General features: G+C 55.6%; 1 protein-coding gene across 1 annotated transcript; it reads left to right on the top strand.

Moving 5' to 3' along the window:
* The first annotated feature begins 289 nt into the window (after positions 1-289).
* DHCR7 (7-dehydrocholesterol reductase) lies at positions 290-17,906 on the top strand. Its single transcript, XM_030331449.1, has 9 exons — positions 290-347; positions 4,216-4,345; positions 7,073-7,176; positions 7,721-7,943; positions 9,281-9,371; positions 10,172-10,385; positions 12,922-13,126; positions 13,546-13,677; positions 16,668-17,906. The coding sequence occupies exons 3-9, from the start codon at positions 7,079-7,081 to the stop codon at positions 17,130-17,132; spliced, it is 1,428 nt and encodes a 475-aa protein (XP_030187309.1). The 5' UTR covers positions 290-347; positions 4,216-4,345; positions 7,073-7,078; the 3' UTR covers positions 17,133-17,906.
* The last annotated feature ends 791 nt before the right edge of the window (positions 17,907-18,697 follow it).

The raw sequence follows: 18,697 nt of genomic DNA, 5'->3' as shown, positions 1-18,697 counted from the left end.
CCCTGCGCGCGTCCTCGCCACACCGCCTTCGTTATCTGACACCCTCCCTATCTGACGCGGCCCGAGCAGGTGCGGGGTCCCGCTGGCGCCGCCCGCCCGCCAGCCGCGGGGCGGGCCCTCGGCCGTCAATCTCGCGGCCCGCCGGCGCCGAGTGGCGCCTGCGGTGGCCCGGAGTCAGCTCAGGGGGTGGGGCGAGGCGCGCGGCCAATCGCGGGTCTCGGGGCCGCCGGCCGCGCCGGGGCCGATTGGTCGTCTATAGGAACGCGTCAGCCTGGGGGCGGGGCTTCGGGTGGGCCCTGCCAGGCCGGGACTCCGGGACGCGGGCGGGTTCGGAGCCGGGCGCTCAGGTGAGCGGGGGCCGTGCAGCAGGTGGGGGGCCCGCGGGTCGGCGGGGCGTGCGCGGGTCGAGATGCTGTGCGTGCAGGTGAACCGGCGGGGGTGGTCGAGGGCGGGGTGCCCGCTCTGTGCCCCCCTGAGCTCTTCCTGCAGCAACGTGAGTAAAGAACCGGGCGCCACATCGGGTGCCCAGATTTAAGACGCGGGCAACGAGGGGCTGCCCAGTGGAGGGAAGAGGACCTTTTGTATCCTCTTGGGAGCGGAAAATGACCCGCTCAGAAGAGCGCAGTTCGGCGACTTTCTTCTTGATAAAATGTTGAGGAGTCTTTTTTTTTTTTTTTTTTGGATGCATATCCAGTTTACTTATTTATCTATTTATTATTTAATTTATTTTTAAAATTTACATCCAAGTTAGTTAGCATATAGGGCAACAGTGATTTCCGGAGTAGATTCCTTAGTGCCCCTCCCCCACTTAGCCCCTCCCCCCTCCCACAGCCCCTCCAGCAACCCTCTGTTTGTTCTCTGTATTTAAGAGTCTCTTCTGTTTTTGTCCCCCTCCCTGTTTTTATATTATTTTTGCTTCCCTTCCCTTATGTTCATCTGTTTTGTCTCTTAAAGTCCTCATATGAGTGAAGTTATATATTTGTCTTTCTCTGCCTAATTTCGTTTAGCGTAATACCGTCTAGTTCCGTCCACGTAGTTGCAAATGGCAAGATTTCATTCTTTTTGATGGCCGAGTAAGACTCCATTGTATCTATATCCCACATCTTCTTTATCCATTCATCCATCAGTGGCTATTTGAGCTCTTTCCATCCTTTGGCTATTGTCGATAGTGCTGCTATAAACATGGGGGTGCATGTGTCCCTTCGAAACAGCACACCTCTGTCCCGTGGATAAATGCCTCGTAGTGCGATTGCTGGGTCGTAGGGTAGTTCTGTTTTTAGTTTTTGGAGGACCCTCCACACTGTTTTCCAGCGTGGCTGCACCAGCTTGCATTCCCACCAGCAGTGCAAAAGAGACCCTCTCTCTCCGCGTCCTCGCCAACATCTGTTGTTGCCTGAGTTGCTCATGGGAGCCACTCTGACCAGTGTCAGGTGGTGTCTCGCTGTGGTTTTGATTTGTATTTTCCTGATGGTGAGTGATGTGGAGCATTTTTTCATGTGTCGGTCGGCCATCTGGAGGTCTTCTTTGGAGAAGTGTCTATTCATGTCTTTTGCCCATTTCTTCACTAGATTATTTGGTTTTTTGGGTGTTGAGTTTGCGAAGTTTTTTATAGATTTTGGATACTAACCCTTTATCTGATGTGTCGTTTGCAAATATCTTCTTCCATTCTGTCGGTTGCCTTTTAGTTTTGCTGATTTTTTCCTTCGCTGTGCAGAAGCTTTTGATTTTGATGAGGTCCCAATAGTTCATTTTTGTTTCTGTTTCACTTGCTTCCGGAGACGTGTGGAGTAAGAAGTTGCTGCGGCCGAGGTCAAAGAGGTTTTTTTGCCTGCTTTCTCCTCGAGGACTTTGATGGCTTCCTGTCTTACACTTAGGACTTTCATCCATTTTGAGTTTATTTTTGTGTCTGGTTTAAGAAAGTGGTCTGGGTTCATTCTTCTGCATGTCGCTGTCCAGTTTTCCCAGCACCCCTTGCTGAAGAGACTGTCTTTATTCCATCGGATATTCTTTCCTGCTTTGTCAAAGATTAGTTGGCCATACGTTTGTGCGTCCATTTCTGGGTTCTCTGTTCTGTTCCATTGACCTGAGTGTCTGTTCTTGTGCCAGGACCATACTGTCTTGATGATGACAGCTTTGTGATACGGCTTGAAGTCCGAGTCTGGTTTGTTTGTTTGTTTTTTTTTCCAAAAATACATGAATGGCTGGGTTATGGGCGATGAGAAACAGGGGCCGTGAGAGGCCCGTTGTAAAGTTCAGAATAACTGCTGATAACAGCTAATCTTCCTGGGTGCAGTGCCAGGTACTATTCTAGCAGGCAGCCAAGAGCGTTTCTTGGAACCTTCTCTGAACAGCACCCGGTCAGGTTTGGAGACTTGTTAGTCTGAGAGTAATAGAGACTGAGAAATACAGACCTGCCCAAACAGAACCTAAGATGAAAACGGATGATAAAGATCAGAATCTGTGAGAGGGTGATTAGCTGCTCTCCTGGTGCGAAGATAGTTCTTTCCAGAGGCCGGGTAGACCTGCCTGTCCACCCAGCATCTACTCATAGGAATTTATGGGGTCCGGGAGGGCTCTGAGCACTCGGTGCCATGACCTCATATCCTTGAGTAAGTGGGTGACAGCTGCTTTGTGGATGAGGAAAACAGGCCTGGCAAGTGTTGCCACAAGTCGAATTCTAAGCGAGCAGCAGGATCCGGTCCTGCTGAGAACTCACAGCCTTGATGGTGACCGAGGGACCCCCCCGGGCATTTACCGCACCAGCCCCCAGGATCTCTGCCATGGTCCTGGTGTCTAGTGCATCCCCAAATTACTACATCTTCAAGATGCCAAAAAGGTGCTAAGTCATCTGTTGTGTGGGTCTCAGCCCATAGATAGTGATGCTGTGGGCGGGAATGCCCGAGGCACCCTCCTGGGCTCATGTTACTGTGGCGAGTCCCCCCTCCCCACCAGCATGGCCGGATCATCCTTTGGGTCCTTATAATTGCAGGACCCACCTTAGCAACAAGCACTGGGGAGCTCCGAGGAGCAAGGTTTATCACTCACAGGTCCTGGAGGGTACACAGAATGCCCAGAGCCACAGTGAGCTCATGGGTGGGGAGAGAGAGAGAGAGAGAGAGAGAGAGAGAGAGTGAGAGAGTGTGTGTGTGTATAGATCTGGGGCTCTGCCTTCTTTAGGCTCAAGGGTGGAGGCCTGAGGTTTCATGGGTTCACTCTTTATTGGCCAGTTAAAACATAAGAGTGGGAATAGGGGCTTGGGAAGAAGTGAATCCTGCAGCGGTCAGCCATCTTGGTCTTCTAGGGCTTTCTGAAAGGGTGGGAGTGGCCTGGTTCCTTCTCTGGTCGTTTTGCTGGTAGCTGGGTCAAGCAGCAGCAATATGTTTATTTGGGATGGATGTCTTTGCCACAAATGCCTTGGCAGTCAGAAGCTTGCGGTCAGGCACTTATACTGCGTCATCCTCAGACCCTCAGGACGGATGTCCCTTTAGCTTTGGCCCGTGGAACTAAAAAACCAGTTGAAAGAGCTGACCAGGGTGCCGGAAAGCCCCATCCATTTCCCTGGCTCATCTTTAGTGTGGGACACTAACCATCCCTCATCCAGCTTTAATAACAGAACCTCATGCGCGTAGGCCTTCATGACGCCAGACACTCAGGAAGGTCACTGGGTCCCGTGAGTGTACAGAGGGCCAGGCTCCGAGCCCAGGTCACTCTTGCTGCTGCTCTGTGTTCTTAGGCTCTCACTGGCTCCTAGAATGTGCCAATGGAATGTGCTAACTCTAGGGGGCTTGATTCGGGCTGATGCACGCATGAGCAAGCTTCTAGAAATGTTGCAGAGGCATACGTGGCCGCTTGGTATAAGTCTTCAAAGGAAATGCCTTTTGGTTCATTGCTGTCCGTCAGGTCTGCAGCTGCCTGTTAAGGCTCATGTCTGAGGTGACGCCTCCATGGAGATCTCTGTTCAGTGCCACCCATTGTCATCAAGTACCTACCATTTGCCAGGTACTGTGTGTACCAGGCAAAGAAGCTGGGTGGTAATACTCCCTTCCTCCTCCCCTCCCGTGTAGGCTGTCTTCCACTTTTGAACCTTGGCACGCTGACCTTGTACTTCTCGCTTGGTTCCAACAGGCCTTGAATAAATACTGTGTGGGTCCTAATCTACCTTCGGTCCTGAAATGTCAGCAACCTGATGTATTTATCATCTTTGTGTCCCTGCAGGACTTTGTTCAGTGGGTTGAGAAGGGTCAAGCAGGCCTTGTGAATCATAAGAGTCTAGAGATTTTAGAGCGGCCCATTCGAGAAGGAAGACTTCAATTCTGTTGTGAAATCCCTACACAAGAGGTTGGAGGTAAGCATGTCTCAGCACTGTTGTTCATGGGCATAGACAGTGACTTTTTAGCTTTGAAAAAGTAGACAGCTGGTTCATCAACTCCTGTCTGTGAGTCTTAGGAATAAAATAAAATATACCCCAAATACCTCCCTCTCCCCTGTTTCCACATACCTTTTGCCAAGAATATGACTTACGCATTTATTATAGGATTCATTGCTTATGCCTGAGGGGACTCCTGGGTGAATGAATTCTGTAATCTCAAAAAATACTTATTTAGCCTTATTTTAACCTGTAGAAGATACACTTTTTCCTTTTAGCAGTGTTTTCTGTTTGGCCTTTCCACACTTAGTTCTTTTTTTTTTTTAAAGTAGGATCCACACCCAATGTGGTGCTTAAACTCACAACCTGAGATCAAGAGTCTCATGCCCCACTGACTGAGCCAGCCAGATGCCCCTACCACACTTAGTTCTGAGCCTATAGGTTTCTGGCCGTTTTGCAGTTTTCTACCATGTTTAATCAAGGTGACTGCCATGCACCAGGCTCTGTATTCGGTTTTGGGGCTGTAGAGTTGGAAGGTCCATAAAGAGTTCTTCACCCTGTCTTGTACATCATAGACAGACACTCCATAAACTAACCTGTGAAAATTAAGTGATAACGGGTACAGTTCCCACACTGCAAATGAAAATGCTTTTTGTCGCTGAAATTTTTTTTAATAAATGTACCTTTGTATTAAAGTACTTTTTCCAAAAGAAATTTTTCCAAAAGAAATTAGTGTTAAAAGGCTGATGCATAGAATAAACAGCTCCTTACTTCATCCCATAGTCTTCGTTCCCAGAAGCAACTACTTTTCATTCTTGTAGTTACTTCTGTGTTGCTGTTTTTACCCGCTTATTTTTAAATGGTTTGCTTTTGTCACTCCCAACTTCACATGTCCTTCTGCATCCAAACATCTACCAGCCTGTAGCCAGATATTACGTTGTTATGACAAAGTTGCTAGTATTTACTGTTAAGCCAACTAATGTACTACAATTATGGTGTTTGTTGTTGTTTTTCCCCTTTGTATGACTTTTGATTTTTCCTGGAGTTCGTGATTGCCTCACTTTTTCCACTTAAAAACTCAGGTTTTTATGCATCTGTCATGATTTTTTTTCTGAATGCTATAACAGAGCTTCATATGTATCCATAATTTTTCTACACACTCTAACACAATAAAATTCATCATTTCCATTCTCCCTCCTGCTGTAGCCATTCATTTTGTACCAAAGTGGACTGGTTACTGTCTGGTGCACTGCACAGTTCTCATCCCCCTCATCCTTTCTCTCGGCTTTCTTTTTGTAGTTTTCTTGGATCCTGTGTCTTCTCCGAATAATAATTAACCTGCAAATGGAATTCTAGGTTGCAAAAAAGTGTCCCTTAAAGTTTTTAAAGTTTTCCATCATTGTCTTCTAGAATCCAACTGGTTGCTGATACGATTCTTAATCCTGGATTTTTTTTTAATGTTTATTTATTTGGCAGGGGGAGGGGCAGAGAGAAAGAGGGAGAGAGAGAATCCCAAGCAGGCTCCATACTTAGTGCAGAGCCCGACATGGGGCCCAATCCCATGACCATGATTTCATGACCTGAGCCAAAATCGGAAGTCAGATGCTCAACTGAATGAGCCACGCAGGCGCCCCTCTTTTAGAGCTTTTCTCTAAAAGCCTTTAAAATCATGTTTTCTTACCTCCAATGAAACTTCACTGTTAGAACTTATTCTGGAAGTGTAGATGTCACTGCTTCCCCCTTGGACAAGTTCAGTTCTTTCACCTTTTTTTTAGAGTGATTATTTATTGAATGCACTGTCCTAGGACTTGGTAGTAGAGCAATGGATAGGACACGTGGTTCCTGCCCTTGGGGAGCTTACATTCTAATGGAGGGAGGCAGTCAATAGACACGCACTCAAGTAAATTAAAGAATTCTACATAATGAGAACATGAGAAAATAAAGTAGCAGGTGGAGTGCCTCAGCAGGGGACTACAGGCAGTGTAGAAGCACTGATTGGCTTGTATATTGGTTCAAGATGAATGGCTATGGGGGAGAGGGGGCATGGAAAGGATAAATTTTATTGTGTTTGAATATGTAGAAAAGTTGCTGGTATGTACATTAGCTGTGGTAGAGCATTCACAAAAAAACGTTAGCGATAGACGCATAGAAATCTTCACAAATGGAAAAAGTGGGGCGCCCATTAACTCCAGGAAATATAAAAAGTCATACTAAGGAGGGGCCATTTTACAAAAGTCCCGAATGAGGAGACCTGTAAATTAAGTTCTAAGCAGAAGCAGCAGGTATCATGAACGAGATGAACCATATCCAAGGGGTGTTAAAGACCCCGTGTGCCTGGATTGGAAGGTATGAGGAGAGAGGGGTGGGGGGGGAAAGCAGGCAGGAGCGGATCGCAAGAGGCCTCTGAGCCATGGCTGACCCGGTTCATGCGGTAAGAGGGCGTTCTGCCGCAACCTGGAGAATTAATCAAGATGAGCGAGAGAAGTAGGAGGGCCACGTGGGAGGTTATTGCAGATTCCAGGAGAGAGAGACTGAAGTGCAGTCTATGATCTCTTTCCTGCCTGGAACCTGCCATCTAGAACAAGGTAGCGAGTAGGCCAGCAGAAGAGCCAGTCCTGCAGAAGTTCCGAGCAGGGGCAGATGTGGGAGATAATGGTGGCCGTTCTCTGTGGGACGATCTGAGTAGGATGTGTCTTCTTTCCTCAGGGACCAATGGCTGCAAAGTCCCAGCCCGACGCTCCCCAAACCAAGAGTCGGGACAGCTTTGCCAACGGTGGGGCTGCCACTCAGGGGCAGTGGGGCCGTGCCTGGTAAGGCCTTGACAGTCTTCCCAACTAGAAAATGGAGCGAGATCTTAGTGAGAGGTGGCCAACCCTTGGGATCTTACGGAGTTTTATCATTAAGACTAACGAGAGATAAGCCGTCGCCCATTTTGTAAAGTAAGGGATTGGAGAAGGAATGAAAAGCTGGCTAAAACGGGCTGGCTCTGGTGGCGCAGTGTCCTGTTGTCTGTATCCTCCTTGGATCGGAGGGCGTGGGGACGCGGGAGTGGGTGAGTGGCCCCCGCGGCCCGGAACCGGAGAGCCTCTGGCCTTGTGGGTCGCGAAAGGCCCCCCAGCGTTCGTATTCCGGGCTCCGGGCTTCCTGTGGATGTCCTCAGATCTGTCAGCCTCCCCGGAGCTGGCAGTGGAACACACACATTGAGCGGTTCCTGCAGGCAATGGGGAGCCCTTTGCACCGAGAGCGAACGGCTGTTGGAAACAACGGGACCCGTCCGCACGTGCGGTGCGTTGTCGAGGAGGCCACGCGGCCGGGGGAGGCCCCCGCGTGACCGCCTGCCATCTGCTGTTGCAGGGAGGTGGACTGGTTTTCGCTGGCCAGCGTCCTCTTTCTGCTGCTTTTGGCCCCTTTCATCGTATACTACTTCATCATGGCATGTGACCAGTACGGCTGCTCCCTCACTGCCCCCGTGGTGGACCTCGCCACCGGGCGCGCTCATCTCGCAGACATCTGGGCCAAGACGCCGGCCGTGACGAAGGAAGCGGCCCAGCTCTACGCCTTGTGGGTCACGTTCCAGGTCAGCCTCCCTGGAGGGTGGTTGGGGCACGGCGGGCGTGCGGCGTCCCTCCGGCCGGGAGAGTCCTGGCCGTTGGTCCGGGAAATGGGATCTGGGCTCGGGTTGGCGTTCTCCTTCCCGGGACCCGGCAGGGCATCACGGTGTCTGACGCACCTTCAGTGGGAGCCTCCCCGTAGTTCAGGGGCGTGTGCAGCCCTGCAGGGACAGGCCGAGAAGTAGGGAGCGAGACCCTGTGGGAGGGAGTGAGGCAGGGCTGGCCCGGGGAAGCCCCATGCACGATGGGAAGCGTATCTTATCAGTAGCCCCTGAGAAGGAGCATTCTGGCCCCCAGAGGTACGCTCTCGGTTACGAGAGACCCCACTCGGGAAAGCCAAGGCCTGTGTTCCCAGCAGGTGGCCACACGGTCCTGGCCACGGACGTCCTCGACTCCGTTGTGACCCCACTGGCCTTTGAGACCAGAGGTTCACCAGGAAGGAGCTGTTTGCACAGAGGACCTGGTGAACAGGGAGAGCTGTTTATCATCTGAATCCAGGGAAAAGGTGGCGGGAGAAGGCTCCCTCCACACCCCGGGTTTCCTGCCCTGGAGAAAAGCTCCAGCCGTTCGTCGCGGTTTCTCCTCAGGGTGCCAGCTTTTGGGCGTTAGAGCCCCTCTCATTGCTGGTCTCTTGGTCCCGTTGGGTGAAAAGATGAGAAGGGGCAGCAGGAGTCACAGAAGCCTAAAAGTAGAGATATCAGAGGCCGAGCGGCTAAAACGAACGTTACGCAGCCATCTGAAGGAAGCACTCACCTGTGCTACAGCGTGGATGGACCTTGAGAACATTCGCTGAGTGAAAGGAGCCAGTTACGGAAGGCCCAGGGCGCCATGATTCCATTTATGTGAAACACCAGGGTGCAAAAGTCCGTAGAGACAGAAAGTGGGTTAATGGTTGTTGGGGGGGCAGCGGGAGGGGTTGGGGAGCGACTGCTAATGGGGGTGGTGCTTGCTCACTGTGTAAATGCGCTAAACGACACTGAAAACGTGTCACGAGGGCGACTTGTACGGCCGGGAATTCTTGCAAATTTTTAAATGGCCCCAGAAGCGTGAGTGGGAAGGGCTCCCGAGCAGGAAGTTCATTACTGGCTGCTTTGGGCCAGTAATGAACTTCCTGCTCGGGGCTCCTCCCCATTCAGAGCCCCCGGCCGGCCTGCCTGCCGCCAGGGCTCCAGAGCCACACACTTCCGGAAGGAGTACCCGACCGTAACCTGGATTTCTGCCATGGGTCGCATCGGTTAACGAAAGCAAGGGTCCAGCAGACCCCCCAGGCCATGGGTCAAGCAGCTTAAAATCCCCACCGCAGGTGCTTTTGTACTCGGCGCTGCCTGACTTCTGCCATAAGTTTCTGCCCGGCTACGTGGGAGGCGTTCAAGAGGGCGCCGTGACCCCCGCAGGTAACCTGAGCCCACGGGCCTCCCTTCTCCTCTCCCTGCCTCTTTGTCTCATGGGGCCTGCCCTCTCCCAGGCGGCTCCCGTCCCCAGGTGTGCTTACACTTGAAAGTGTGACAAAGTGACAAAATGAGTGTGAATTTTGCTCGGCCACTGCCGCGGCCCCGGGCCCCGATCGTCTCAGGGCAGCCTGGGACTGACCCGGCCGTGAGTTGGAACATCAGGCCCTTCGGTGAACAGAGGGCTGAGTGGTCCCCGGCCCCACGGCCGGTTGTCACAGCTGGGATCCTGGAGCATCTCCCCACCGAGAACACCGCAGCCACCAGCGGCGTCCAGGAGGGGTGGCTCCTGTTCAGGTCACCCAGAGCCCTGCAGGGAGGGATGCCACCCCTGTCCCTGCCTGCAGACAGCCCCCAGGGCCGCGGGGAGGCTGTGGTGCTCGCTGACGAGTATGTTAGGGGCATCCTCACTCCCTAGCGAACTGCATCCGTCCATCCACCCGTTCACCCACCTACCGGAGCTCACTAGGGAGAATCAGAACCAAAGGGCGAGTCTGCCCGTTCCCTCGTCCAAGGACCCCGAAAGCAGGAGCAGTTAATCCCCGGACTAACAGCGTGATGTGTGCTGCTGGCATTTTGGCCCGGGGCCCCGAGCTGTAGGGGAAGCTGACCGGCTTCCAGGCCTTGGCCTGGGTGTCCCAGACGGGCCCCCGAGCAGCAGCCGAGGCCCAGAAAGCAAGTAGGGCCTGGGCCGGCCGCCCGTTTTCAAGCGGAAACGCTTTGATTTTTAAATCGTCGCTCTGCAGGGGTTATTAACAAGTATGAAATCAACGGCCTGCAGGCGTGGCTCATCACGCACCTTCTCTGGTTTGCAAACTCGCACTTCCTGTCGCTGTTCTCCCCCACCGTCATCTTCGACAACTGGATACCGCTGCTGTGGTGCGCCAACATCCTCGGCTACGCGGTTTCCACCTTCGCAATGATCAAGGGGTACTTCTTCCCCACCAATGCCAAAGACTGGTACGTTCTTCGGCGGCTGGTCAAGCCTAATGTGGGACGTGGATGCTTCCACCCCTAACCTTTCTCTGTGACCTTGGGACAAGAGCCGTGAAGCCCTGAGGATCGAGAATCCTTGAAGGGGGAGCCTGATGGAACCCGCTTGATTCTGGGGAACATCCTTTCTATGTGTCTGGGGGCCTTCCTCCGCCTTAGGAAGCACGCAGTTGAAGGCGGCCAAGTCCATCTTTGGCCGAGTCGTCACCCGTAGGGCTGTCACGGGAGCAGGGAAGTCAGCCCGTTGCTTCCATTTGGGAACATGAGTGTGGCCTGAAACAATCTTAGTGAGGAGTGTGGTTATCTCGGTGGCTTCAGTGTAGCACTTCCCAGGGAGAGCCCTACTGGTTCGTGCCTTCTCACGGAAGTCTTGGGTTGTGCTCCCCACAGCCAGCCTTCTCTTCATCCATCCACCCACCCATCCACCTACCATCATCCATCCATCCACCCATTCACCCACCTACCCACCTACTCATCCAACCCATCCACCCATCCATCCATCCACCATCATCCATCCATCCACCCATTCACCCACCTACCCAGCCATCCATCCAGCGAGCCAAGCCCGGCCAACAACCACGCAGCCATCGAACCAAGCCACCCACCCAGCCACCCACCAGCCAGCCAGCCAGCCACCCAGGTCACCCACCGACCCACCGACGCAGCCAACCCCGCCACCCAGCCAGCAGCCATCAGAAGCCAGACCAGCCACCCAGGCACCCACCGACCCAGCCAGCCAGCCAGCGCGAGCCAGCCAGCCAACCAACCAGCAGCAGCGAACCCAGCCACTCCACCCAGCCATCCCACCAGCAGCCAGCCCAGCCACCCAGGCACCAACCGCCCAGCCAGCCAGCCAGCGAGCCAGCAAGCCAAACCAACCACGCAGCCAGCGAAAACAGCAACCCACCAGCCAGCGACCAGCAGTCCAACTAGAAGTGCCAGCCAGCCAGCAGCCAGCCAACCAGCCAGCCACCCACCCAGGCACCCACGACCAAGCAGCAGCCCAAAACAAGCCACCGACCCACCCACCCAGCCAGCACAGCAGCCAGCAGTCCAACCAACCACGCAGCCAGGCGAGCCCAGCCAACACCCAGGCCACCCCAGCAGCCAGCCAGCCACTCCAGCCACCAACCGACCACCAACCATCCACCCATCCATCCTCTATCCACCCACCCATCCCTCCACCATCATCCACCATCATCCATCCACCCACCTATCCATCCATCTACCCATCCTTCCATCTATCCACTCACCCATCCATCCACCATCATCCATCCATCCATCCATCCATCCATCCATCCATCCCATCCACTCACCCATCCATCTAACCCATCCACCCACTCATCCATCCACCATCATCCATCCACCCACCCATCTAATGCATCCATCCATCAATCCATCTATCTACCTACCTACCCATCTAACCATTCAATCCATCTATTCCATTCATCCCACTTGTTCATCCACCTGTTCACCCCTATCCTTCATCCCTGGCTCCTTCAATCCCTCCATCCATCCCTCCCTCCAACAACAGATGTTGGTTGGGTTCCTCCTGTAGATGGGTGTAAGCAGTCACAAACAAGATTCTTATGCTTGGGTGCCTACGTTTTAGTCCCAAATACATTTAGGGGCCCAAATAAAAAGAAAATGTGTTTCCTTTAACTCTTGCTCTTGGGAAATGTCTCTGGATGACGGTGCTTTGTGGTCTGTGTGGTAATTAGGTAATGAGGCTGATCTTCTGTGGCTCATGCTAATCGTCTGTGCTGCTTTATGATCAATCACCTGTTGTAGACTTTGTATATTTTGCTTTTTTTACTTAACATAACTGAGGCACGTGGACGTGAAAATGTTTTTGCCATTAACAGAAACCCCTATGTGTCTGCAAGTTATTCGCGAGGAGGGTCTCCATATCAGTCATCTTGGCTGATTCTCTGGTCACCCCTGGGGAGGGCTGTGGGGGAGGAACCAGGGCAACGAATGTCCAGCAAGGGTTAGTGGTGGGCCCCCAAGCCAGGCACCTTGCTCTGGACTCGCCACCCTTGCTCACTCTCTACCTGGGCGGGATTTATAATTTCACTTGCCCGTGGGGACCCGGGCACCGGGAGTCACCGCAAACTACATGCTTGGCTATGCAACGAAATCTTCGTGAAGTCAAGCCAGTTATGCAGCTCAGCCACGCCAGGCCTCAAGGGGGCCTGGGGGAGGGTGGGGAGAAGCCCAGCTGGTTGAGGGAAGACTTAAGCAGAAAGTGTGCGCTTTCCTGGGACGCAGCGAGCACCTCAGGTGCCAGGTCTCGGGGTGGCTCTGCCGGGCCGTAGCCGAGTGCCAAGGGAGAGCAGGGAGGCCTTGGGAAGCGAGAGAGACCGGTGTGCGTCCTCCGGCTGCCCGCATCCCTGAGCTGACGCAAGGGCCAGGCTCGACGCCCTCGTCCACGTGCACACACGGGCCCCTTGTCGCGAGACGGGTTCCTTAGCGAAACGTATCTGCTGTTTCTATTTTCAAGCAAATTCACGGGCAATTTCTTTTACGACTACATGATGGGCATTGAGTTTAACCCCCGAATCGGGAAGTGGTTCGACTTCAAGCTGTTTTTCAACGGACGCCCTGGGATCGTTGCCTGGACCCTCATCAACCTGTCCTTTGCAGCCAAGCAGCGGGAGCTCTACGGCCAAGTGACCAACGCCATGGTCCTGGTCAACGTCCTGCAGGTAGCCTGTCTGCGGCCAAGGGGGAGGGAGCTCCAAGGCTTGCTGGGCCCCGGGAAATCCTGAAAGCCAGATGTGTCTTGAAGAACCTCACTCCACTGCTCTTAGAAGGGAGTCGGGCCCCTGCCCGTGCGTCTCTGGGGAGCGGGCTAGCGAGCACGCAGCGAAAGGTCCCTCATTGTCTGCCGGGCGCCGCGCCGGCCCTGCGGTCTCATTGGGCTCGGGGCCTCTTTCCCGGCAGGCTCTCTCAGGCTAAGGGCTCCCTCGCTGGCCTCCCGGGCCCCCCACGTCCCAGCCCCATGGAGCACGTCACCGAGGAGCTCGGCGACACCCCGCGTGCCATCTCCTCATCTACGCGGGCGTGGTTTTCCCTGGGGCCCCTTGGTGGCCGTGGCCGGCACGTGACGGGTCCTGTTTTGTAGGCCATCTACGTGCTGGACTTCTTCTGGAACGAAGCCTGGTACCTGAAAACCATTGACATCTGCCATGACCACTTTGGGTGGTACTTGGGCTGGGGGGACTGCGTCTGGCTGCCGTACCTCTACACGCTGCAGGTGAGGAGCGGGGTGGCCGGCCTGGCGGGGCTTGCAGCTGTCTGGTCCCCAGGCACGCCCAGGGTGGCCCTCGGCAGACACAGCCAAGCACGTGCTGAGATCCCCTCTCGCACGAGTGGGGGACAGTCGAGGCCGGAGGCAGGAGGCTACTCCGTTTCCAGGAAGAAGGAGGCTTGGTGCATTAGTGAGCTTGGGCCCCGGGACAGATACCATAGACAGGCGTGGACAAGAGACAGCCACTGTCCCCGTCCCGGAGGCCGGAGCCTGAGGTCCAAGCGTGGGCAGGGCTGGGTTCCCCCGAGGCCTCTCTCCTAGTGCGTGGACAGCCATCCTCTCCCTGTGCCCTCACGGGGTCATCCCTCTGCGCGTGTCTGTGTCCTCATCGCCTCTTCTTTTTCTTTTTAATATTTATTTTTGAGAGAGGGACAGAGCGTTGAGTGGGGGAGGGGCAGAGAGAGGGAGACACAGAATCCAAAGCAGACTCCAGGCTATCAGCACAGAGCCCGACGTGGGGCTCGAACCCATGAACCGTGAGTTCATGACCTGAGCTGAAGTCGGATGCTTAACCGACTGAGCCATCCAGGTGCCCCTGATCCCCTCTTCTTACAAGGACCCCAGTCACACGGGTTCAGGGCCCACCCTGGTGACCCCGTGCCACCTTGCTTACTCTTAATAGACCCACTCTCCAGATAGGTTCACATTCTGGGGTCCTGGGGGTCAGGGCTCCAACATAGGGATTTGGGGGGGGACACAGGTCAGCCCATGACACTTAAGAAAGATGACAGGGTGTAGACTTTCGGTAAAAAGGAATAATTTGGCTGAACTGGGTGATGGGGGGTGGTATTCATATTCACACTTATTCAAATCTTAATGCTTAAAGGAAAAGAGGATTTCTTACCTTTTTTTGTTCCTTAAATACTTCACGAGGGTCTGTGTGGCACCAGGCATGTGATGGGGACGTGGGAGCAAAGGAGACGTGTGTGGGCCCTGCCTGCTTCGGGCTCACGGCTGGTGGGAGAGGCCAGGCAGCAGGCAGCCCGGTGCAGGGAAGGGGTGCTGGAGAGAAGTGGGGTCATCGGCTCCTGAGGGAGGGCCCAGGAGGAGCCCCCGGCCTGCCACCGGCAGTTGGCAAACGCATCCGGAGATAACCACGGCCTGGCTGAGAGCAGGACGGCGAGGCTGGCGGGTGAGGACGTTCCAGATGGGTGGGCTGGCACGTGCCGTCTCACTGCACGGAGAATTCAGGAGGACGTCGGGCCAGGGCTCTGAGGGGGAGACCCTGTGCCAAGGAACAGCATTCTGGAGTCCTCAGGAGAGGCCTGGCCTGCATCGCAGAATCAAGGTGTGGAAGCACTGGCCTGGGGAGCCGCAGGGACCGGGGTTCAGACCGGCGGGGGAGGTGGCCTTGAATGGCCCCAGACATCCCTGGAAAAGGAGGGCAGCGCCGTGTCGGGGCCGGGCGAGGCCGTGCGGGGGCACCGGAGCGGCGCTTGGCGGTGTGGCCGGGCTGCTCGGTCGCTAACCCCCATCCGCCCGCCCGGCACACCACGCAGGGCTGCCTCGGGGGCAGCCGGGGGGTGCGGGGGGCGGGCCTCGCATCAGGCTCCCACGCCCTCCCAGCTCCCGCCAGAGCCCCGGCTCTGCTGCGCTGGCTGCGGCAGCTTGGACACCCTGGCCGGGTGCCACCTGCTCACGTTGTGAGTGAGGACGTCCGGGGTCAGAGAGAGGGTGTGGTCAGGGCTCTGGCTTAGCCGGCAGCGAGCAGGGTGGCTGCCTGGGCAGGTTGCGCGACAGTGGCAGGAACCAACGTGGGAAGGCTCGGTGACCTGCGCCGGGCCCGCACGGGCGAGGGGTTCTGTGCTTACAGCCGGTCGTGCGAGGAAGCAGGGGAGTCGCAGCAGAGCTGGGCTGGGGCTCCGGGTGCCCCGTCCCCGTGCCGTCTATAACTCCAGGTCCTCCCTTGAGTGCCCGTCGCCGTCTGCCCGGGACCCGTGTCTCCACCTGGCTGCTCGCACGCTCCCGGGCTCCCCGATTCTGTGAACAGAACGATAACAGATCAAACGTGTACATGTAGAAACGTGCATAGATCATGAGTGTGTGCGATCACACATCTGTGTCTCTCACTGTGAACCAGGCCTTGTTTCGGCCTCTCTTTGTATGTTGTATGTGTATCATTTCATATATCACATCATATATGTATCACATCACATCATATCACATATATCACATCATATATCAGTCACATCATGTGTCATATCACATCACAGCTGCGTTAGAGTTCTCTCCACACCCAGAACCAATGGGGTATTTACGCACATCTATGCGTATACATACAACTGAATGTATGCCTGTACACGTATGTGTGTATATATTCGCACATATATACACATATTCACACACAGGAGAGAAACAGTAACTCATGTGATCATGGGGCCCAGCAAGTCCGAAATCTTCAGGGCGGCCAGCAGGTTGGCGGTCCAAGGATGTTAGAGTCGGCTGGAGTCTGAAGGCCGTCCGTCTGCTGGCGGAATCTAGTCTTGTTCTGGCGGGAGGTTGGCCTTTTTTTTTTTTTTTTTTCTTTAAGCCTTCAACTGATTGGATGAGGCCCACCTACAGGGTAGAGAACAAGCTGCTTTACTCAAAAGTCTACCAGTTTAAGTTTTATTTTATCTCAAAAAATACCTTCCCAGCGGCTATCTGGGCACCGTGGCCTCGCCAAGGTGGCATCCAGGTGGACCATCATAAAATTACGTTCAGATGATACTTCTGTCGTATGTTACGCTTAGGCTACATATGATGTGCGTGTGCGTGCGCGTGTGCGTGTGTGTAGGTACGCGGACAGGTGGGAAGGCAGGTAGGTACGCGGATCCGTTTGCCATGCACCGCGGCGGGTGCTTTTACTCACGGAAGAGGAAGCCGGCGTGTGGGATGGCGGGGCGGCTAGTCGGGGGATGCGAACCCAGGCCGTGCTGCTCCCTCTCGCCCCGCAGGGCCTGTACCTGGTCTATCACCCGGTGCAGCTGTCCACCCCCCACGCCGCGGGCGTCCTGCTGCTGGGGCTGCTAGGCTACTACATCTTCCGGATGGCCAACCATCAAAAGGACCTGTTCCGCCGCACGGACGGCCGCTGCCTGATCTGGGGCAGGAAGCCCAGGGTCATCGAGTGCTCCTACACGTCGGCCGACGGACGCAGGCACCACAGCAAGCTCCTGGTGTCGGGCTTCTGGGGCGTGGCCCGCCACCTCAACTACACGGGCGACCTGATGGGCAGCCTGGCGTACTGCCTGGCCTGCGGCGGGGGCCACCTGCTGCCCTACTTCTACATCGTCTACATGACCATCCTGCTGACCCACCGCTGCCTCCGGGACGAGCACCGCTGTGCCAGCAAGTACGGCGGCGACTGGGCGCGTTACACCGCCGCCGTGCCTCACCGCCTGCTGCCCGGAATCTTCTGAAGCCCCGCCCCGTGGGAGGGGCCCCGAGCCCGGCCTGCTGGGGCTGCCTCCCGCCTCCCCCCAGGAGCTTGCGACTCCTCGCCTGCGAAATGGAAAGAGCCCTTCGCTTGGGGCGTCCCCTCCCCTTGTCCCTCGGCGAGCCCTGGGGGTTTCTAGGGCCTGCGCCCACCGGCGGAAGTGACCAGCGTTTCCCACGCGTGTTCCGCGGGCGGGTGGGGGCCCTCGCTCACCTCGGGCAGCCCGCGATGACGACGTCTGTCCTCCGTGTCGTCAGCCCGAGCTCCTGTGCTTCCCGGACATCTTCGGCTCCCTACCGCTTAGTCTCTCTGAATCAGTCGGAGGCGCGCTGCACCAAGAAGGGGCTCCTGTTTCTAGTCTCGGTGATTCCGTTTCATTCCCCGGTCTCTCACGGCTCGGGGGGTGCAGTGGGGGGACAGCCAAGGCGCACGCCCAGAGCATGCCGAGGTCCCGGCACCGGCCGTGGCTCCCCGTGTCCGGCCCTCTAAGCATCCGGCCGCCAGCCTCGGCCTGCCGGCCCTCTGCAAGGGCTCTGCCTACGACTGCACACATCGGCTCAGGCGACCCAGAGAACCTGTGTACCATCCAGGGGGACTTCTCCAGCGAGATCTGAATCCCAGCCTTGAAGAGGGGGATGTCTTCCAGGTGAATTTTTTTACCCTGGGCACTTGCCCTTGACCCTAGGGTTTTCTTGAAAACTCTTTAAGCATTACTGCCTTCGTTGACTTGGTAATTCTTTATATTAAACTTGCCCTGTCCAAACTTCTGCGTGGTTTCTGTCTCCCGATTGGGCCTGACCGGACGTGAGGGCTCCGTTTCCGGTACGTAGAGGGGTGATGGGCTGCTTGGGCACTGCTTCAGGGCTGTGGGCACTCACGGTGGGTATTTAGGGGACTGGCGCCAGCCTCCCCCCCACCGCCCGCCAAAGGAAGAAATCCCAGCGTGGCTGCCTGCCCACGGGAGTGAACAGAGGTGCCGGGAAGCAGGCACCAGGCTTGCCTCCTGCCTGGAGAAACCAGCCGGGAAGGAGGTGTGAGCAGGGCGGCGGGCGGGCCGGGTGGGGCCTCCCCTGCTTCCATTAGGAACAGGCAGAACCTGCTTCCCCAACAGCCCGAAACCCACCCGTGAGAGATGAGAGCTCGGGCCCCACCCAGGCCGGCTTGGAGGGTGGTTTTCCACCTTGCTGCTCACCACCCCCCACCCCTGCCGCCCGTTCATTCCAGCCCCTGGGCTGCGGGGAGGCCCAGGCGTCCTGTTTATCACAAGCCACATGTGTGGCTTGAATACTGGCCAGCCTGGGGAACCAGTGTCCTGGATGGCCCTGAGTAGAGCGGACCCTCCTCTTCCTCTCACACATGGAGTGGATTCATTTCAAAGAGGCTAGAGTGTGCTGGTTGTGAGCTCTGACCCCGGGTCCGGCGTGGAGCAGCTGTGTGACCTAGAGCAGGCGACTTACCCTCTCTGTGCCTTGGCTTCCCATTTGAGAAGTAGGCAATTACTGTTTTCATGCCTTGCTTCGAGAGGGCTTCTCAGGCTGTTTGCAGAAG

This window comes from Lynx canadensis, chromosome D1, assembly GCF_007474595.2.
Source record: "Lynx canadensis isolate LIC74 chromosome D1, mLynCan4.pri.v2, whole genome shotgun sequence".
Lineage (NCBI taxonomy): Eukaryota > Metazoa > Chordata > Mammalia > Carnivora > Felidae > Lynx > Lynx canadensis.
This window is presented reverse-complemented; position numbering and strand designations above follow the sequence as displayed.